The sequence below is a fragment of the Eubalaena glacialis genome, chromosome 13 (genome assembly GCF_028564815.1).
Source record: "Eubalaena glacialis isolate mEubGla1 chromosome 13, mEubGla1.1.hap2.+ XY, whole genome shotgun sequence".
Taxonomy (NCBI): domain Eukaryota; kingdom Metazoa; phylum Chordata; class Mammalia; order Artiodactyla; family Balaenidae; genus Eubalaena; species Eubalaena glacialis.
The window spans coordinates 27,536,975-27,554,542 of NC_083728.1; the positions used below are offsets into that span (position 1 = coordinate 27,536,975).

Consider the following 17,568-nt stretch of genomic DNA (forward strand, 5'->3'; position numbering starts at 1 on the left):
AAATTAGAAACTTTTGTGTTTCAAAGGACATTATGAAGAAAATGAAAAGGCAGTGCACAGAGGATTTTTAGGGCAGTGAAATTACTCTGTATGATACAATATGATGGATACATATCATTATACATTTGTCCAAACCCATAGAATGTACAACCTTAATGTAAAGTGTGGACTTTGGGTGATTATGATGTGTCAACATAGGTTCATCAGTTGTAGCAAATGTACCACTCTGGTGAGTGGTGTTGATAATGGGGGAGGCTATGCACGTGTGGGAGCAGGGGGTATATGGGCAATCTCTGTACCCTCCTCTCAATTTTGCTATGAACCTAAAACTGCTCTAACAAATAGTCCTTAAAAAAAAAGGACAACCAGGGACTTCCCTGGCGGTCCAGTGGTTAAGAATCTGCCTTCCAATGCAGGGGATGCAGGTTCGATCCCTGGTTGGGCAACTAAGCCTGCATGCCACAACTAGAGGGAAGCCTGCGCACTGCAACGAAGAGTCCGCGCTGCAACAAAAAGATTCCGTGTGCCTGCAACTAAGACCCGACGCAGCCAATAAATAAATAAATAAATAAATATTAAAAAAAGAGAAAACAAACAATGGAACAATATATATTAAAAAATAAAAAGGACAACCCACAGAATGGAAGAAAATATTTGTAAATCATGTATCTGATAAGCGAGCAGTATTAAAAATACATTTAGAAACTTACAGCTCAACAATAAAAAAGACAACCCAATGAGAAAATGGGCAAAGACTTTGAGTAGAAATTTCTCCAAAGATTTACAAATGGCCAAGAAGCACACAAAAAGATGGTTAACATCATTAGTCATCAAGGAAATGCAAATCAAAACCACTTCACATCCACTAGGGTGGCTATAATAAAAAAGGACAGATAATAACAAATGTTGGCGAGGATGTGGAGCAACTGGAACTCTCCTACCATGCTGGTGGGAATGTAAAATGGTGCAGTGCTTTGGAAAATAGTTTAGTGGTTCTTCAAAAGGTTAAACATAAAATTACCATGTGACCAGCAACTCCACTCCTAGTATATACCCAAGAGAAATAAAAACATATGTCCACACAAAAACTTGTACATAAATGTCCATAGCAGCATTATTAATAATAGCTCAAAAGTAGAAACAACCCAAATGTCCATCAACCAATGAATGGATAAATAAAATGTGCTATATCCATACAATGGAACATTGCTTAGCAATAAAAAGGAATGAAGTACTGATACAGGTTATGACATGGATGAACTTCGAAAACATTATGCTTAATAAAAGAAGATACAAAAGACCACATATAATATGAATCCATTTATATGAAATGTCCGGAATAAGCAAACATATAGAGTAAAAAGTGGTTGCATAGGGCTGGGAAGTGGGGTTGGAGGGAAATGGGAAACGACAGCTAATGAATATGGAGTTTCTTTTGGGGGATGGTGAAAATGTTCTAAAACCAAATGTGGTGATGGTTGTGTGAAGATGATAAGAACCATTGAGTTGGGACTTCCCTGGTGGCGCAGTGGTTAAGAATCCGCCTGCCAATGCAGGGACACGGGTTTGAGCCCTGGTCCAGAGGATCCCACATGCCGCAGGGCAAATATGCCCATGTGCCACAACTACTAAGCCTATGCTCTAGAGCCCAGGAACCACAACTACTGAAGCCCACGCGCCTAGAGCTCATGCTCTGAAACAAGAGAAGCCACCAAAATGAGAAGTCTGCACCCCGCAACGACCCCACTCGCCACAACTAGAGAAAGCCCGTGTGCAGCAACGAAGACCCGACACAACCATAAATAAATAAATAAATAAATTTATTTTTTTTAAAAAAGAACCATTGAGTTGTATGATTTAACTGGGTGAACTGTGTAGTATGTGAATATATCACAATACAATTGTTATTTAAAAAATGGAAAAAGAGGGTGTTCAGGCAAAGTGAGTTACTGGCTTTAAGAGGGGAAATCGCTCCCTTGTGATGGAGGAAACACTCACATTCTCCGCACACTGCTCCTGCCTGTGGGGAGGAGGAGAAGTCAGGGACTTCCCTAGTTTCCAGGGAGATGCAGAGGCTAAAAGAGGAGAGTGGGTGACTGGTCAGCTGACCTCAGAGCCTCCCCTCTCCACAGATGGACCTGAAACCAGGTTCCAATGGACCAACAAGCTAAGTGGCAAAGAGTAAGCAAACAAATGGTCCAATTCATAGAGAAGTGGAACTTATTAGCTGTGAAATCTTCAGGGGGAAAAGGATTTTCTTATCTTAGAAATGACAATAGAAATCACAGAGGAAATCAGTGGATATAGTCAACTATGTGAAAAGGAAATTAATCAGATGTCAAGGCAAAAATGAAAGGCAAACATGACTAGAGAAAAGATTTGTAACAAATATGACAGGCTAATGTTTTGTCACGTGAAAATCACGCATAAATTGTTAACAATAAAATTGTATGACCCTAATAGATAAATAGATAAAGGATATGAAAACATAAAAGAGAAAATATAACTGGTAAAAGACCATCTGGGAAAGTGCCCAAAGTTTCTAGTAATAAAAGATACACAATGTTAAAGGGATGTAAATGGGGGAAAAATGCAAATTGGAAGAGATGCAAATTCTAAGGCAAAAAATCTGCTTCCTCATCAAGTCAGTTACATTTTTTTTAACTTTTTTATTGGGAAAAAAATTTAAAACCCACAGAATACTTGCAAGAATAGTACAATGAATTCCCATATATGCTTCACCTAGATATGCCAATTGTTTTGGAAATGTGTTTTTTTTTTAAATAAATTTATTTATTTTATTTATTTTTGGCTGTGTGACGTCTTCGTTGCTGCGCGCGGGCTTTCTCTAGTTGCGGTGAGTGGGGGCTACTCTTCATTGCGGTGCGCGGGCTTATTGTGGTGGCTTCTCTTGTTGTGGAGCACAGGCTCTAGGCACGCGGGCTTCAGTAGTTGCGGCACACGGGCTTAGTTGCTCTGCAGCATGTGGGATCTTCCAGGACCAGGGCTTGAACCCGTGTCACCTGCACTGGCAGGCAGATTCTTAACCACTGCGCCCCAGGGAAGCCCTGGAAATGTGTTTTTTAATTGATCATCCCCAGTACTGGGGAGCTGGGATGAAATGGGCCCTGTCAGTGGGAGGGTAAAAATATGAGGAAATCTTCTGGAAAACAATCTGGCTGATGCCCTTGACCCAGTATTTATACCTCTGTGGCATCATACAAAGGAAAAAATGTTAATATAGTAAAAGATTTATGAAAAAAAATATGTTTCTTTGCAACATTGTTTGTCATAAAAGGGAGAAATTGACTACTTCCCAAATGCCTGCAGCAAGTAGGATTAGTAAACCAGTAAATCTATTCAGTGGAATACTTTGTAACTAATAAAAAATGTCTATAAGGAAAATACTTAAATAATGTTCAGTGAAAAAAAGGTTATACTTATACAGTGGCATCACTCATATATAAAAGGCCAAACAACAACAAAAAACCTGGGAGGAAAGACATCAAAAAGGTAAGTAGTTATTTCTAGAAAGTGTGACTAGAAAAGGTTTCTTTTCCTCCCTCCCCCCTTTTTGTACATTTCTGTATTTTCTGATTTGTCTTTAAAGAGCTATACGTTTATTATGAAGGCTATATCCTTTAAATGTTTTATTATCTTTACTATTAAAGTAATTCATAGCGGTTATAAAGAACAGTTCATAATATAGAGAAATGTGTAAAGTTGAAAGTAAATATTTCCTGACCTGATTCTAATCCTCTGAATTTTTCAAAGTTAATAGATTCATGAATATCCTTTCATACTTTCTTCTAAACAGAAACGTACTTCCCTAAAAGCAAAAATGGGATTGTAAACACATCCCAGTTCTACACCGCACATGTTGTTTCCACCTTATGGTCTATCCTAGATACCGGGGTTTTTTTGTTTGTTTGTTTTTCTTGGCAGCGCTTTGCAGCTTGTGGGATCTTAGTGTTCCCAAGCAGGGATGGAACCCGGGCCCTCAGCAGTGAAAGCGCAGAATCCTAACCACTGGACCGCTAGGGAATTCCTGTAGGTACTTTTCCATGACATTTCAATCACCTCATTGTATTCAACAGCTACACAGGATCCTGGAAATGTTTTATCATTCATTTCACCATCCCTCTAGGGTGGGTTAAGCTGTTTCTGCTTGTTTACTACTACAGTGTTGAGGTGAATATTTTTATATTTTGGGTGTGTGTATATGCATATATGTATTTGAATAATTGTGTGTAAACTATATATATTATATATATTTATTTAAAGTCAGGTTAATAATATTATATATTCTTATTTTGTGATCCAAAGTTGCTTTATTATTTTAAAAGTTGCTGTGTATCTAAAGCAAATATGGCAAAATATTAATATCTGCTAAATCTGGATGGTAGATGCATAGATTTCTGTTACAGCTTTTCCTGCAGTTTTCATAGAATTTAAATATTTCAGTATTTAAAAATTAAGAACAATTAAAAGAAGGGATGGAAAATTAGGTGTATTCACTCACTGTGAAAACAGCAAAGCCTCATTAAACAGAAACTAGCCCTGGGAGAGGCCTCAGTTTATTAAGGCCCTGGGAGAGGCCTCAGTTTAATAAGGCCCCATGATGCCTCCGAGATAAGCAAACACTTTTAAATGGGGGCCGGGAGACCACTAAGGTGTACTGAGTAGTCACTCTGGGTTAGGCATTGTATAAGTGCTTTACATATATCATTTAACTTTAATAAGAAATGAGGTGGCAAAAAATGAAACTAAAATAAATTTGATGAGTTGCATATGATAAAGGCTTGTTAGAATCACAAAATAAAACAAACATACTGGAAATGCTGAAGTTGGCTAAATAGAAAGAAACAAATTGTAGAAAATTCTCAGGAGGGCCTAAGCCCTTCTATCATGTAGGGAATGTATTGCCTTGGACAGACACTTAATTGAATGATGAAATTAAGGCACAGTGATATGAATTGACTAAAAGCATCAGCTGGATTGCCCAAGCCAGAAGCTTGGCAACATCACTTGCCATTTCTACCTCTCCCATATGCAGGTAATCTAGTCCTGCTGATTTATCTCCTAAATATTTCTGATCGTCTACCCCTTTTCCTCTGATGCTCATGTCTAAAAATCTTAAAAACAATCTTTGATGTTTATATTTGAACCAGATAATACATTCACATAGTTCAAAAGTCAAAAGGTATAAAAATGTATATAAGGAGTATCTCCTTCCCACCCCAGTCCCCACCTACCCATTTCTCCTCCCAAAGGCAAATTCTGTTTCCAGTTTCTTCTACATCCTTCCAGAGATATCTATGCACAGATAAAAACATATACAGAGATATACTTTTTAACATGAATGGGAGCATACTTTCCACAAAGTTCTATACTTGTTTTTTTTCCAGTTAACAATACATCTTGGAGATTATTTCACATCAGTACATAAAGCACCTTCCCCCTGTCCCTTTTTAACAGCTGTATAGTTCTCCACTGTATAAATGAGTCATTCATTTAGTTATTTTCTTTTTTAAATCTCACAACAAGGCTGTGCAGTGAATAACATTTAACCCCCTCTTTTACTATATTGTGAGTGTACCTGCAGGATAAACTCCAGAAGGGAATTGCTGGGTCAGAGGGTCCGTGCATTTTGTCTTTTGATAATTTGCCAGATTGCCTCCTAAGCGGTTGTACCAGTTCACATTCCACCAGCAATGTATGTACTCCCCTAGCCTCGTCAATATAGCGTGTTATCAAATTTTTCATATCTGTCAATTTGATGGGTGAAAAGGACATTGTATTCAAGTGAATGAGTGAGCCCATGACTAGGCACGTAAAATGACGCAAACATTCTCCAAAGGGACTCAAACACTCCTATCCTATGAACATGAATCAATGTGAAATGATCATCAAGCAGAGAAGCTTGGGGTGAGTTGCTCTGAGCAGAGCAGGGCTGCTCTCCTCAGATCACTGGAGGATCCCCCATCTCCACAAGATTGTAAGCTCCGGGAGGGAAGTGACCAGGGCTGTCTTGTTCACTGCTGTATCTCCTGTGCCCAGACCAGAGCCTGGCACTCAGCAGACATCTGTGGAATGAATGAGTTATCTCAGGACCAGCCAGAGGACAGGCAGAGCAGGGTATGTGGGGAACGCTTAGGGGTCGGGGGTGGGATGCCAGGATACACTGGTCATCAATGCTGTTCAGTGTGAAGCGGGTATTGGAGAATCGGGCGAAGCCGTCCCGGTACAGCCAGGCTCGCAGCGGCATGTACTATGGGGGAGGTGGAAATGGAGAGAGAGAAAAGGGAAGGGGAATCAATACCAGCACTTTCACAACTCCTAGCTTTTGCACCTGCTGTTTCCTCCGCCTGGCATGTCCTGCCTTCTTTCCCACATCATCCTTCATGAATTTGCTCAAACATTAGCCTCCTCTGACTTGATCCCCCTCCTTCCCTGGAGGTAGAAGTAGGGGTAGCGAGATGCAGAAGGGGACAAAATTAATGGGTGTCTTCTCTGCTCCACCACCACATGTGACACCCACCAGCTCACAGTGTGTCCCTATTCCCCACCAGACTGTAAGCTCCAGGAGGACAGGGGCCGAGCCTGTCTTGGACACCCTTATATCCTGTTCCCAGCATAGAATATTGCACCATGAAGGTTTAAGTGTTCGTCGAATGCATGGGTGGAGGGAGTATAGCACCTCCTTTGTTAAGAGAGTAGGATGCCTGGATCCAAATCCCAGCTCTGCCACTCACCAGCTGTGTGACCTCAAGCAAGTCACTCAGCCCCTCTGATCTGTTTCCTCATCTGTAAAATGAGGCTAATAAAAGATCCTACCTCCCTGGTTATTAGGAGGACTGAATGAGATAAAACCTGCTAAATACTGGGCCTGGTGCTCAATGAATGCTAGCTGTGGTTACCATGGATGACTGAATGAATAAAGAAGGAAGGCAGAGGGACAATCCAGATGCTGGGGTCTCTGAGACGGCAAAGCTTGGATCTGTTTACCCACCCTCTGGGCTATCCCAGGCAGGTTAAACCAGACAGCTCACACGGGTGCCCCCAGAATGGCTTCTGCCCCTGTCCCCCAGTCCCACTGGCCCTTCCCCGCCACTGGAGGAAGGCACCTGTATTGGTCACTCACCGACATCACCAGCACGTAGACACGCAGGTCAAACTTGCGGCCTGCCAGGCAAGGAAAGAATTAATCAGTGTAACAAATATTGATTGTGTACCATGCTAGGTTTGGGGGATACAACAGTTGACAGGCAGATGTGAATCCCAATGAACCACAGGAGGTACCGGGTGCCTGCCTAGCCCAGATGGGGCGGGGCCTTCAAGCAGGAGGAGCTGCCTGAGCAGAGGCCCAGAGGCGACACAGAGCTTGGTCCAAGGGCAGAGTGGAAGGAGATGTCAGTGAGGTCAGCAGAGGCCAGGTCATGTGCGGTTTTTGGATTTTGTTCTACCAACCATGGGAAGCTACTGAAGGGTGTCCGATCCCTCTGTTTGGAGTGGAGCGAAAGGGGCCAGAGCAGTGGGCATCAGTGCGGAGGCTGGCGTGTTGTCCTGGAGGGAGAGGACAGTGGCCGGAACTGGGATGCAGGTGGCCAGCCAGGTTCAAAAGCTGCATGCGAGCTTGATGAAGAACCGACGTGGGAGGGAAGAGAGGGATGCTCCCAGAACGGTCTCCACCTTCTGGCTTGGGGGTGCGAGGGCTGTGTCCCCGGGGGGAGGCTGGTGGGTGAGCCAGATGGTGGGGGGAGGACAAGGGCTGGATTTTAGTCCTGTTGGATTCGAGTTGCTGAGAGATGCCTGCGAGGGGATGATACAGGCTGCGGGACATCAGGGTCTGGGGTGCGGGGCAAGGTCTCCGCTGGAGACAGAAAGCTGGGAGTCACTGGATCTGGGTGGTGGTTAAAGCCACGAGAGAGGATGGGGTCACTGGGAAAGGGAGGGGTGGAGGAGACACCACGGACTGCCCCTGGGGAAGGACATTGCCTGAGGAAGTGAGAGGAGGCAAGTGATGCTGACCCCTTCGGAGCACTGGCTCCTCTCAGACCAGACCCTCCCAAGACGCCCCTCCTCACATACTGCCTGACGTGTCTGTACTTCACGGCCCCCGTGTGGGAAATGCAGAGGTGGAGACGGCCTGGGGAAATCTGAGAAGGTTTCATGCGCTAGCCTGGTTCCGCCTCAGGCCCTTGGCCCTTACAGCTCCCCCTCCCTCCAAGTCTACCCACAGGGAACCCCTAGTTGTCATTCAGGTTTCAGCTCCCGTCACCTCTGCAGAGAGGTCCTCCCTCACTCTGCACTTGATTTACTTCATAACACTCACTGCTGTGTGGAATTATCTTACTTCTTTGTTCCTGGTTTATTGCTGTCTGCTCATCGGAGTGTAAGCTCCAAGAGAGCAGGGTGGGCGGCCAGCACCCTGGACAATGGTTGGCACTGACTAGGCACTTTGTAAATATTTGTTGGATAAACGCGTGAAAGAGCTGGTTCTTGAAGAATGAAGAGGATTTTAGTGAACCAGGAAGGGAGAGGGAAGGGCATGCCAGAGGGAAGGGCATGCCAGGCAACGGCTGGGAGGTGGGAGCATGCAGGATGGGATTCTGTCTTTGCATCCCATCATGCCTGGTGTCAGGCTGAGCCCACGTTGGGCTGCTAATCAAGACTTGTTGACTGACTGACTGACCGTTCCATGGAAGGGCAGGAGCAGAGACAGCCATCTTACCTCCTATCAGGTAGGGATTTTCGATGTAACGCTGAGCTACATAGTTCTCCACGGGAATATCATCTTTCTGGTCATCAGAACTTCTTGTGTCCTAGTTGTAATAATAATTGTTATTAACATTTTTTAGCATTTCCTGTATACGAGACATTGTGATAGGCACTCTACTTGGGGGTATATGATCTGATCCTTAAATCAACTGTGTCGGGAAAGTACTAATGTTATTCCCATTTTACAGATGAGAAACTGAAGCACAGAGACAGGGAGTGACTTGCCCATGGTAACACAGCCAATTGGTGGTACAGCTGGGAAGTGGACCCACACAGGCTGGGCCCAGAGCCTGGGTATTTAACTTCTGGATCTGTGCTTCCCGATAGGGCAGCTACTGGCCACATGTGGCTATGTACATTTATATTTAAATTGATTAAAAGGAAATGATGTTACATGCTACAATATGGATGAACCTCAAAGGCTTCATGCTAAGTGAAATAAGCCAGACATAAAAGGACAAATATTGTATGATTCCACTTATACGAGGTACCTAGAGTAGTGGAATTCATAGAGACGGAAAGTAGAAGGGTGGTTGCCAGGGGCTGGGGGCAGGGGGGCAGGAGGGGATTAGTGTTTAATGGCTACAAGTTTCAGCTGGAGAAGATGAAAAAGTTCTAGAAATGGATGGTGGTGATTGTTGCACAAAACCATGAATGTACTTAATGCCATTGAATTGTACACAAATAGAGTTAAACTGGTAAATTTTATGTATATTTTACTGCAATAAAAGAGGAAATAAATTAAAAATCCAGTCCTTCAGTCACACTAGCCTCATTTCCAGTGTTCAGTATATCAACATGTCGCTAGTGGTCAGGGCATCGGAGAGCACAGGTGTGCACCATTCCCACCGCTGTAGAAAGTTCCATTGGTCAGTGCTGCCTGGAGCACCACCCAGGCCTCCAAGGACATTCCTCTCCCTTCTTTACCTGCTAATTCTTTGCAGGCCAGCCCAGCTCAGGAGGATAGCATGCTCCTTTTCACCTCACCATCTGCAAAGCCCTTTCCCACCCACTGTCCCCTTCACAGTAACCTTGTGAGAAAACCGAGGCCCAAAGGCAAATGTCACACACCTGGTAAGGTCACACAATAGCCAGTGGCAGTGAGCGCTGGAACTCAGGGCTTCTGGGCCCAAGGGCCAGAATTTTCTACACCTACCACCCCCACCCCCAAGCTGCTTCAATATCGAGGCAGCCAGGTCTTCTCTTTCTGGGACCCAGGGCTACCCCCACCTATACTCATGTGGCTGCCAGAGGGGTTGACAGCGCTCTGGGCCGGCTGAGCCTCCAAGCTGGTGAGCTTCTTCCCAGAGGTGCCCTGACAGTTTCATGGGAGGAATCAGGACACACGGTGAGGAGGAAAAATTCATTTATTGAGCACCTGCTGTGAGCCTGCTGACGCAGTAGGTGCTGGTTGTGTAGGAGTTCTGTCATCCTGCTCCTCACACCCACCCTGCACATTATCATCTCTAAGGGGTTCAGCAATTTCCCCAGGACCACACAGCTGCTGAGGCAGGATTGGGACCAGGATTTCTGCTGTGACAAGGACGGGGTTGAGGGAGGGAGGGACATGCCTCAGGCTCAGTCCAGGACCTGGAGGAAGAGTTAGCCAAACTCTCCGCAGCCAGGTGAGCAGGAGGCCCAGGAAAAGAATGCACCGTTCTCTTAGACATATTAACTCCCTGATTCACTGGGGCACAGAGAGGTGAAATGACTTGGCCAAGGTCACACAGCTATTAAGTGGCAAGGTCAGGATTTGAACCCAGGCAATTTGGCTCCAGAGACCCTGCACCCATAGGCAGGCCTGTGGGCAGAGCTTCTTTGCCAGCCCTCCAAGCTTTGAGGGCAAGGAGGAGGGGCCCCTCATCCATGCAAGGGCAAAGGAGGGTTTGGGGAGGAAGGGGGAGGGGCAAGCTCACCTTCTTCCAGTCCATGATGTCCTTCAGCCTCCGGAAGAGGAAGATGCCCTTCCCCTGCGACCGGGCTACCTGGGGTGGGGGTGAGGGCAGAAAGGTTGGCTCTCAGCTCTGTGTGGTTCCCTGTTGGCCCCTGGGCCTGGGGGCCTGGGGACCCTGGGGCCCCTCCCCAGCATTTTTCTGTTTCCGTCTCCCCCCGAGGGCCCCCCAACAGTCTCTGAGGAATGGTCCAGCCCAGCCTTGAAGGGGTTGGGACAGAGAAGGTGCTAAGCATGGCGGGAGGGAGAGAGGGAAGTGGGAAGGAAAGTGAGAGACCGACTGAGCTCACAAAGGCACACAATTGCATGAATAATACAAAGGAGCAGACAATTAAAAAGCCATTTCTAACAGTCCTGGGAACACATCATCCACTTCTTTTTTTGGAAATCAATTTGCCTTCCTAATTAGATTTTGCTTCAGCTAATACTGCAATCAGCCTGCCTTTACTGAATCCCAGCATGGATAATTCAAAGCTTCACAGAGTCTAGGGGTTGGAGAATCTTTCATACCATGCAGGGCAGCAGGCACCAAAGGCATTGTTCCCTCTGTGACATCCCTCCACAACGGTCACCTGCCTGACCTTGCACATTCACAGTGCCAGGAAGCTCACTACCTTCCCCCACCCCCTGACAGCCCATTCCGTGGCAGGATAGCTCTATTAAGCAGTCATTTCATCCAGAAGGTACATATTAGGTGCCTACTGTGTGCTTGGCTTTATGCTATAGCAGTAGCCCAGACCTCATGGAACTTTCACAGCCTAACCTGTGTTGAGTTAAAATTCGCCTGCCTGGTTCTGGCCTCTAGGCCTCCTACAGCAAATCTGGTTCCTGGGCCCCAGAACAGCCCTTTGGTTATTTGCAGCCACTGAGCAAGTGCCCCGGAGTCATTTTTTCTCCAGCATAAATGCACCAGCCTGAGCAAACTCTCATTTCGTTCTCATCTCCTCTGAACATGGCCCAGCTGGTCAAAGCGAGGCTCTTGGTACAATGTGAGGCGGGCAGGGCCATCAGGCATGGCCGCGGGTTGTTGCAAGAAGGGGTCCCAGCGGTGGGGGCAGTGGGAGCTAAAAACCCAGCCCTGCTCTGCCTGCCATGCTGTGCACCCTGGTTCAGGGTTGTGTGTGCCCAGAAGATGGGGTGCCCAAAAGCCTGGAGCACTGGCAGTGGCGCAGGGGCAGCCACACGTGCACAGCTCTTTTGGAAAACAATTACTCAGTGTGCATCCAGGGCTTCGAACAGTTCACAGCTGTGCAAAGACTTGACCGGGCACTTCGCGAGAGATGACCCAGAGTAAGCAATGAAAAGGCACTGACCCATAGTCTTCAGGGAAACGCAAATGAAAACCCCAATATGATAGCACTACACACTCCCCAGGAATGGCTACAAGTAAAGGCAGACTCTACCAAGTGTTGGTGAGGATGTGGAGAAACTGGAACGCTCACACACAGCATTGTTGGAAAACTGTTGGGCAGCGTCCACTAAAACTGAAGGCAGGCACCCCTGTGACCCAGCGATTCCTCTCCTAGGTAACTCCGTGACAGAAACGTGTGCACGTGGGCATCCATGGACATGCACGGGAATGTCCAAGCAGCACAATTCATAATAACTCCAACCTTGAAACTCTCAAATGAATAAATATTCTCTCAATGGAATAGTATACAACAATGCTTAACAATTTACAGTTACCCACATCAGTATGGATGAATCTCATGGACATAATGTTGAAGGAAAGAAACCAGACACAATGTAGCTGTACTGCATGATTCCAAATATATAAAGTCCAAAAAAAGACAAAAGGAACCTATGCTGTCAGTGACTGGGGGTGGTGAGTGGAAAGGGGTCTGGGGGAGCTGCTGAGGTGCTGGCAATGCTCTGTGTATAATCTGGATACTAGTGTTCACCTTGTGAAAATTCATCAAGCTATATCCTTAAAATGTGGGCACTTTCTGTTTTATTAAACTTCAATTAAAAAAATTTTTTTTAAAGTTCATACCTTTTGATCTAGGAACCGCCACCCCCACCCTTGTTGGTTGACTTCCCTAAAGCCACTCCACTTCCTCTTCTTCCTGGCTGACAAAGCCCACCTCTCAGGATGGAGGCTAGAAAGACCAGATACTTGTTTTCCCAGCCTCCCTTGCAGCTAATGGAAACCATGTGACCCGTTTTGCCCAAAGAGACCTAAGGAGATATCTGCTTGGGGCTTTGAGGAAAGAATTTCATCCTTGTTAAAAATATTAGGGGACTTCCCTGGTGGCGCAGTGGTTGAGAATCTGCCTGCCAATGCAGGGGACACGGGTTCGAGCCCTGGTCTGGGTAGATCCCACATGCCACGGAGCAACTAGGCCTGTGAGCCACAACTACTGAGCCTGCGTGTCTGGAGCTTGTGTTCTGCAACAAGAGAGGCCACGACAGTGAGAGGCCCGTGCACCGCGATGAAGAGTGGCCCCCGCTCGCCGCAACTAGAGAAAGCCCTCGCACAGAAACGAAGACCCAACACAGCCAAAAATAAATAAATAAATAAATAAATAAATAAATAAAAATTAAAAAAAAATTAGGGTTGGGGAGAGATTGGGGGTGGGGGAGAGAGAGAGAGAGAGAGAAAGTGCCTGCCCCTTGTTTGAATGCTACATCTGAGGAGGTGATACCTGCAACTACAACAGCCATCTCACATCCATAAGGTGACAAGTTTGATGACAGAAACCCAACACACTGAGGAGGCAGAGTGGACAAAGAGAAGAAGCCTGGGCTTTTAATGGCACCACTGAGCACATCCCTAAACATGGAACTGCCTACCTCCAGCTTTCTTGTTATATAAGATAATGAAAAGCCTTTATTGTTTAAAGCCTTGTTAGTCACTGACATGCCTATTCTAGGAGATGTCCTCCTAAGGGAATAATCCTAAAGAGTGGAAAATAAACTTCCTGCATGGTGATATATCAGGGTTGTTGAGACTGGAAATCACCTAATATCTAGCCCCGCCAGACTGTCGTTTCCAAAAGCAATCACAACGATATTCCCAGTCCCATATGTCTTCCACAACCTTGCTATCCACCACCTTCCAACAAGAGGAAAGTCAACGTCCGTTCCCCTTGAATCTGCGTGAGCCTTCAGGGCTGTCTCAACTAATTGCGTGCAGCAGAAGTGATGCCGTGGGAATTCCAGTGCTGGGTCATAAAAGGCAACACAGCTTCCACACAGCTTTCTCTTTGGAGATGGTCACCCTTGGAACCCAGCCACCATGCTGTAAGGAAGCTCAGGTCACGTGGAGAAGCCCACACCGGGGGCAGCTGAGTCTTCCAGCCCCCAACCCTGGCTGAACTCTCAGCCAGCAGCCAGCACCAACTTGCTAGCGGAGCGAGTGAGCCAGCTTGGCAGTGAATCCTCCAGCCCTCAGTAAATCCGCCCAGGTAGATGCTGGAGCAGCCATGGGCCTTCCCTGTCAAGTGCTGCCCAAGCTGGAGGCTCATGAGCTAAATAAGAGATGATTGTTCTTTCAAGCCACGGAGTTTTGGGACGCAGTAACAGAAACAGAACTTTAGGGGAATAGTTCCGAAACAATGGTAATATTAGCAGCTAATACTTCTCAACTATGAACCAGGCACAAGGATTTTACACACATTTCCTCATTAAAGCTTTTTTTTTCACCTTGCATTTTCTATTTACTATTTTATATTAAAATTTTCTGACATATCAAAAGCAGAGAATAGTACATACTCCCAATACAGAAATTCAAAATTATCAAACTTTCATTTTAAAGCAAATTCCAGATGTCATGTTATTTCACCCTTACAGACTTCAGTGTGCATCTTGTTTTCAAAAAATTGACACTCTGCTATATAACCATAATACCATTATCATACAGACATAATTAATAATGAAGTCTTAGCGCCTGATTCTTCAGTCCATAATCAAATTCCCCTGATTATCTCAAAAATGTCCGTTTATAATAGGTTTAAGTCCAGACCTAAACAGCTCCCTACATTGCATTTGGTTGTTATGACACCTAAGTCTCTTTTAATTGAGGACAGTCTTCCCTCCTTTCCCCCTGCCATTGACTAGTTGTACAAACCAATTGTCCTGTGCACTGTTCCATATGCTGGGTTTGTCTGTTTCCTTGTGGCATCATTTAAAGTATTCCTCTTTTCTTTGTATTTCCTATAAATGAAACTTAGCTCTAGAGGTTTGGTTAGATTCAGGTTCCACTTTTTGGCAAGAATACACAGCTGGTGCTATTCCATCACAATTGTCTGGTTGCTCCACATCTAAAGATGCTAAGATTGATCAGCTTGCACCTTTTTCAACTTCACATTCTATTCTGAGCATCTCTCCATTTCAGCTCGTATAGAATGTCCTCGTTCTTTATTATGGCTACATAGATCCCATTGGGTGAAAACACTGGGTGAAAATAACAGTGATCATTCCCTTGAAAAGAATACTTCATCTCAATTTACTTGTAAAGATGATCATAAAAGACCCATCAAGGTCTATGATTCTTTAATTATGTGCATCAGAAGTTTGCTTTTTAAGAGGAGCCCTTGAATGTATTTTTGGTAAAAAAGTCTTTTGTATTGTAATTAATTCGTTTCTAAATTCTGTTTAGAAAGTCATATCATGACTTTTCTTAAGGGACAGTTGAGTGTTGGCTATAATTATGTGGAGGGATAACTACAAGAAAACTACTGCATATGATACTACTATAGAAATTGTTTTGCTTTTCTCCCTTTGTCAACAGGAAAAGGGACAGAAAATCTCAGACTCCTTAAAGATAGCCTCCAAACACCAAATGGAAACACTGGAATTATGTGTAATTAGAATTACGCATTTATAGATAACTAAGGGGCCACTTGACAAAATTCATAAAATGGAAGTGAGAGAATTTTACTCAGGAGACAGGAAAACATGGGCGATACAGATGGGATCACCTGGAAAAACTCAGTCCAGTTAGAATCTACCCTATAGAATGGGGGAGCCGTAGTGGAATGGATACTGGGGAGACAATAACGCCCACTAAAGCTGGAATCCTATATGTACTTAATTTGAATAAAAAATCCTCTCTTATTTAAATCACAGCATCTCAGTTAGGTTCCATGTACCATTAGTCCCAAAATTTTGCAAAGGTAGACACTGAGGTTGGATATAAAGTGTAACAAGTTATGCAACTTTGTTTTTTTTTTGAATTTTTGAATTTTATTTTATTTATTTTTTTATACAGCAGGTTCTTATTAGTCATAAATTTTATACATATCAGTGTATACATGTCAATCCCAATCTTCCAATTCATCACACCACCACCCCCACCCCACACTGCTTTCCCCCCTTGGTGTCCATAGGTTTGTTCTCTACTTCTGTGTCTCAATTTCTGCCCTGCAAACGGTTCATCTGTACTATTTTTCTAGGTTCCACATATATGCATTAATATACGATATTTGTTTTTCTCTTTCTGACTTACTTCACTCTGTATGATAGTCTCTAGATTCATCCACGTCTCTACAAATGACCCAATATCATGCCTTCTTATGGCTGAGTAATATTCCATTGTATATATGTACCACATCTTCTTTATCCATACGTCTGTCAATGGGCATTTAGGTTGCTTCCATGACCTGGCTATTGTAAATAGTGCTGCAATGAACATTGGGGTGCATGTGTCTTTTTGAATTATGGTTTTCTCTGGATATATGCCAAGGAGTGGGATTGCTGGGTCATATGGTAGTTCTATTTTTAGTTTTTTAAGGAACCTCCTTACTGTTCTCCATAGTGGCTGTACCAATTTACATTCCCACCAACAGTGCAAGAGGGTTCCCTTTTCTCCACACCTTCTCCAGCATTTGTTGTTTGTAGATTTTCTGATGATGCCCATTCTAACTGGTGTGAGGTGATACCTCATTGTAGTTTTGATTTGCATTTCTCTAATAATTAGTGATGTTGAGCAGCTTTTCATGTGCTTCTTGGCCATCTGTATGTCTTCTTTGGAGAAATGTCTATTTAGGTCTTCTGTCCATTTTTGGATTGGGTTGTTTGTTTTTTTAATATTGAGGTGTATGAGGTGTTTATATATTTTGGAGATTAATCCTTTGTCCATTGATTCGTTTGCAAATATTTTCTCCCATTCTGAGGGTTGTCTTTTCGTCTTGTTTGTAGTTTCCTTTGCTTTGCAAAAGCTTTTAAGTTTCATTAGGTACCATTTGTTTATTTTTGTTTTTATTGCCATTACTCTAGGAGGTGGATCAAAAAAGATCTTGCTGTGATTTATGTCAAAGAGTGTTCTTCCTATGTTTGCCTCTAAGAGTTTTATAGTGTCTGGTCTTACATTTAGGTCTTTAATCCATTATGAGTTTATTTTTGTGTATGGTGTTAGGGAGTGTTCTAATTTCATTCTTTTACATGTAGCTGTCCAGTTTTCCTAGCACCACTTATTGAAGAGACTGTCTTTTCTCCATTGTATATCCTTGCCTTTGTCATAGGTTAGTTGACCATAGGTGCATGGGTTTATCTCTGGGCTTTCTATCCTGTTCCATTGATCTATATTTCTGTTTTGGTGCCAGTACCATATTGTCTTGATTACATAGCTTTGTAGTGTAGTCTGAAGTCAGGGAGTCTGATTCCTCCACCTCCGTTTTTTTCCCTCAAGACTGCTTTGGCTACTGGGAGTCTTTTGTGTCTCCACACAAATTTTAAGATTTTTTGTTCTAGTTCTGTAAAAAATGCCATTGGTAATTTGATAGGGATTGCATTGAATCTGTAGATTGCTTTGGGTAGTATAGTCATTTTCACAATATTGATTCTTCCAATCCAAGAACATGGTATATCTCTCCATCTGTTGGTATCATCTTTAA

The 17,568-nt window shown here is 44.1% G+C and overlaps 1 protein-coding gene across 1 annotated transcript in view; it reads right to left on the minus strand.

Moving 5' to 3' along the window:
* Positions 1 to 17,568, minus strand: part of TTLL9 (tubulin tyrosine ligase like 9) — a 70,966-nt gene that overhangs the window by 17,754 nt on the left and 35,644 nt on the right. Inside the window, exons 6-9 of the mRNA XM_061209051.1 lie at positions 10,698 to 10,766; positions 8,735 to 8,825; positions 7,145 to 7,185; positions 6,184 to 6,271 (exon numbers count right to left, since the gene is read on the minus strand). Of these exons, the coding sequence (XP_061065034.1) occupies positions 6,184 to 6,271; positions 7,145 to 7,185; positions 8,735 to 8,825; positions 10,698 to 10,766 (289 nt within the window). The remainder of the gene's footprint in view (positions 1 to 6,183; positions 6,272 to 7,144; positions 7,186 to 8,734; positions 8,826 to 10,697; positions 10,767 to 17,568) is intronic.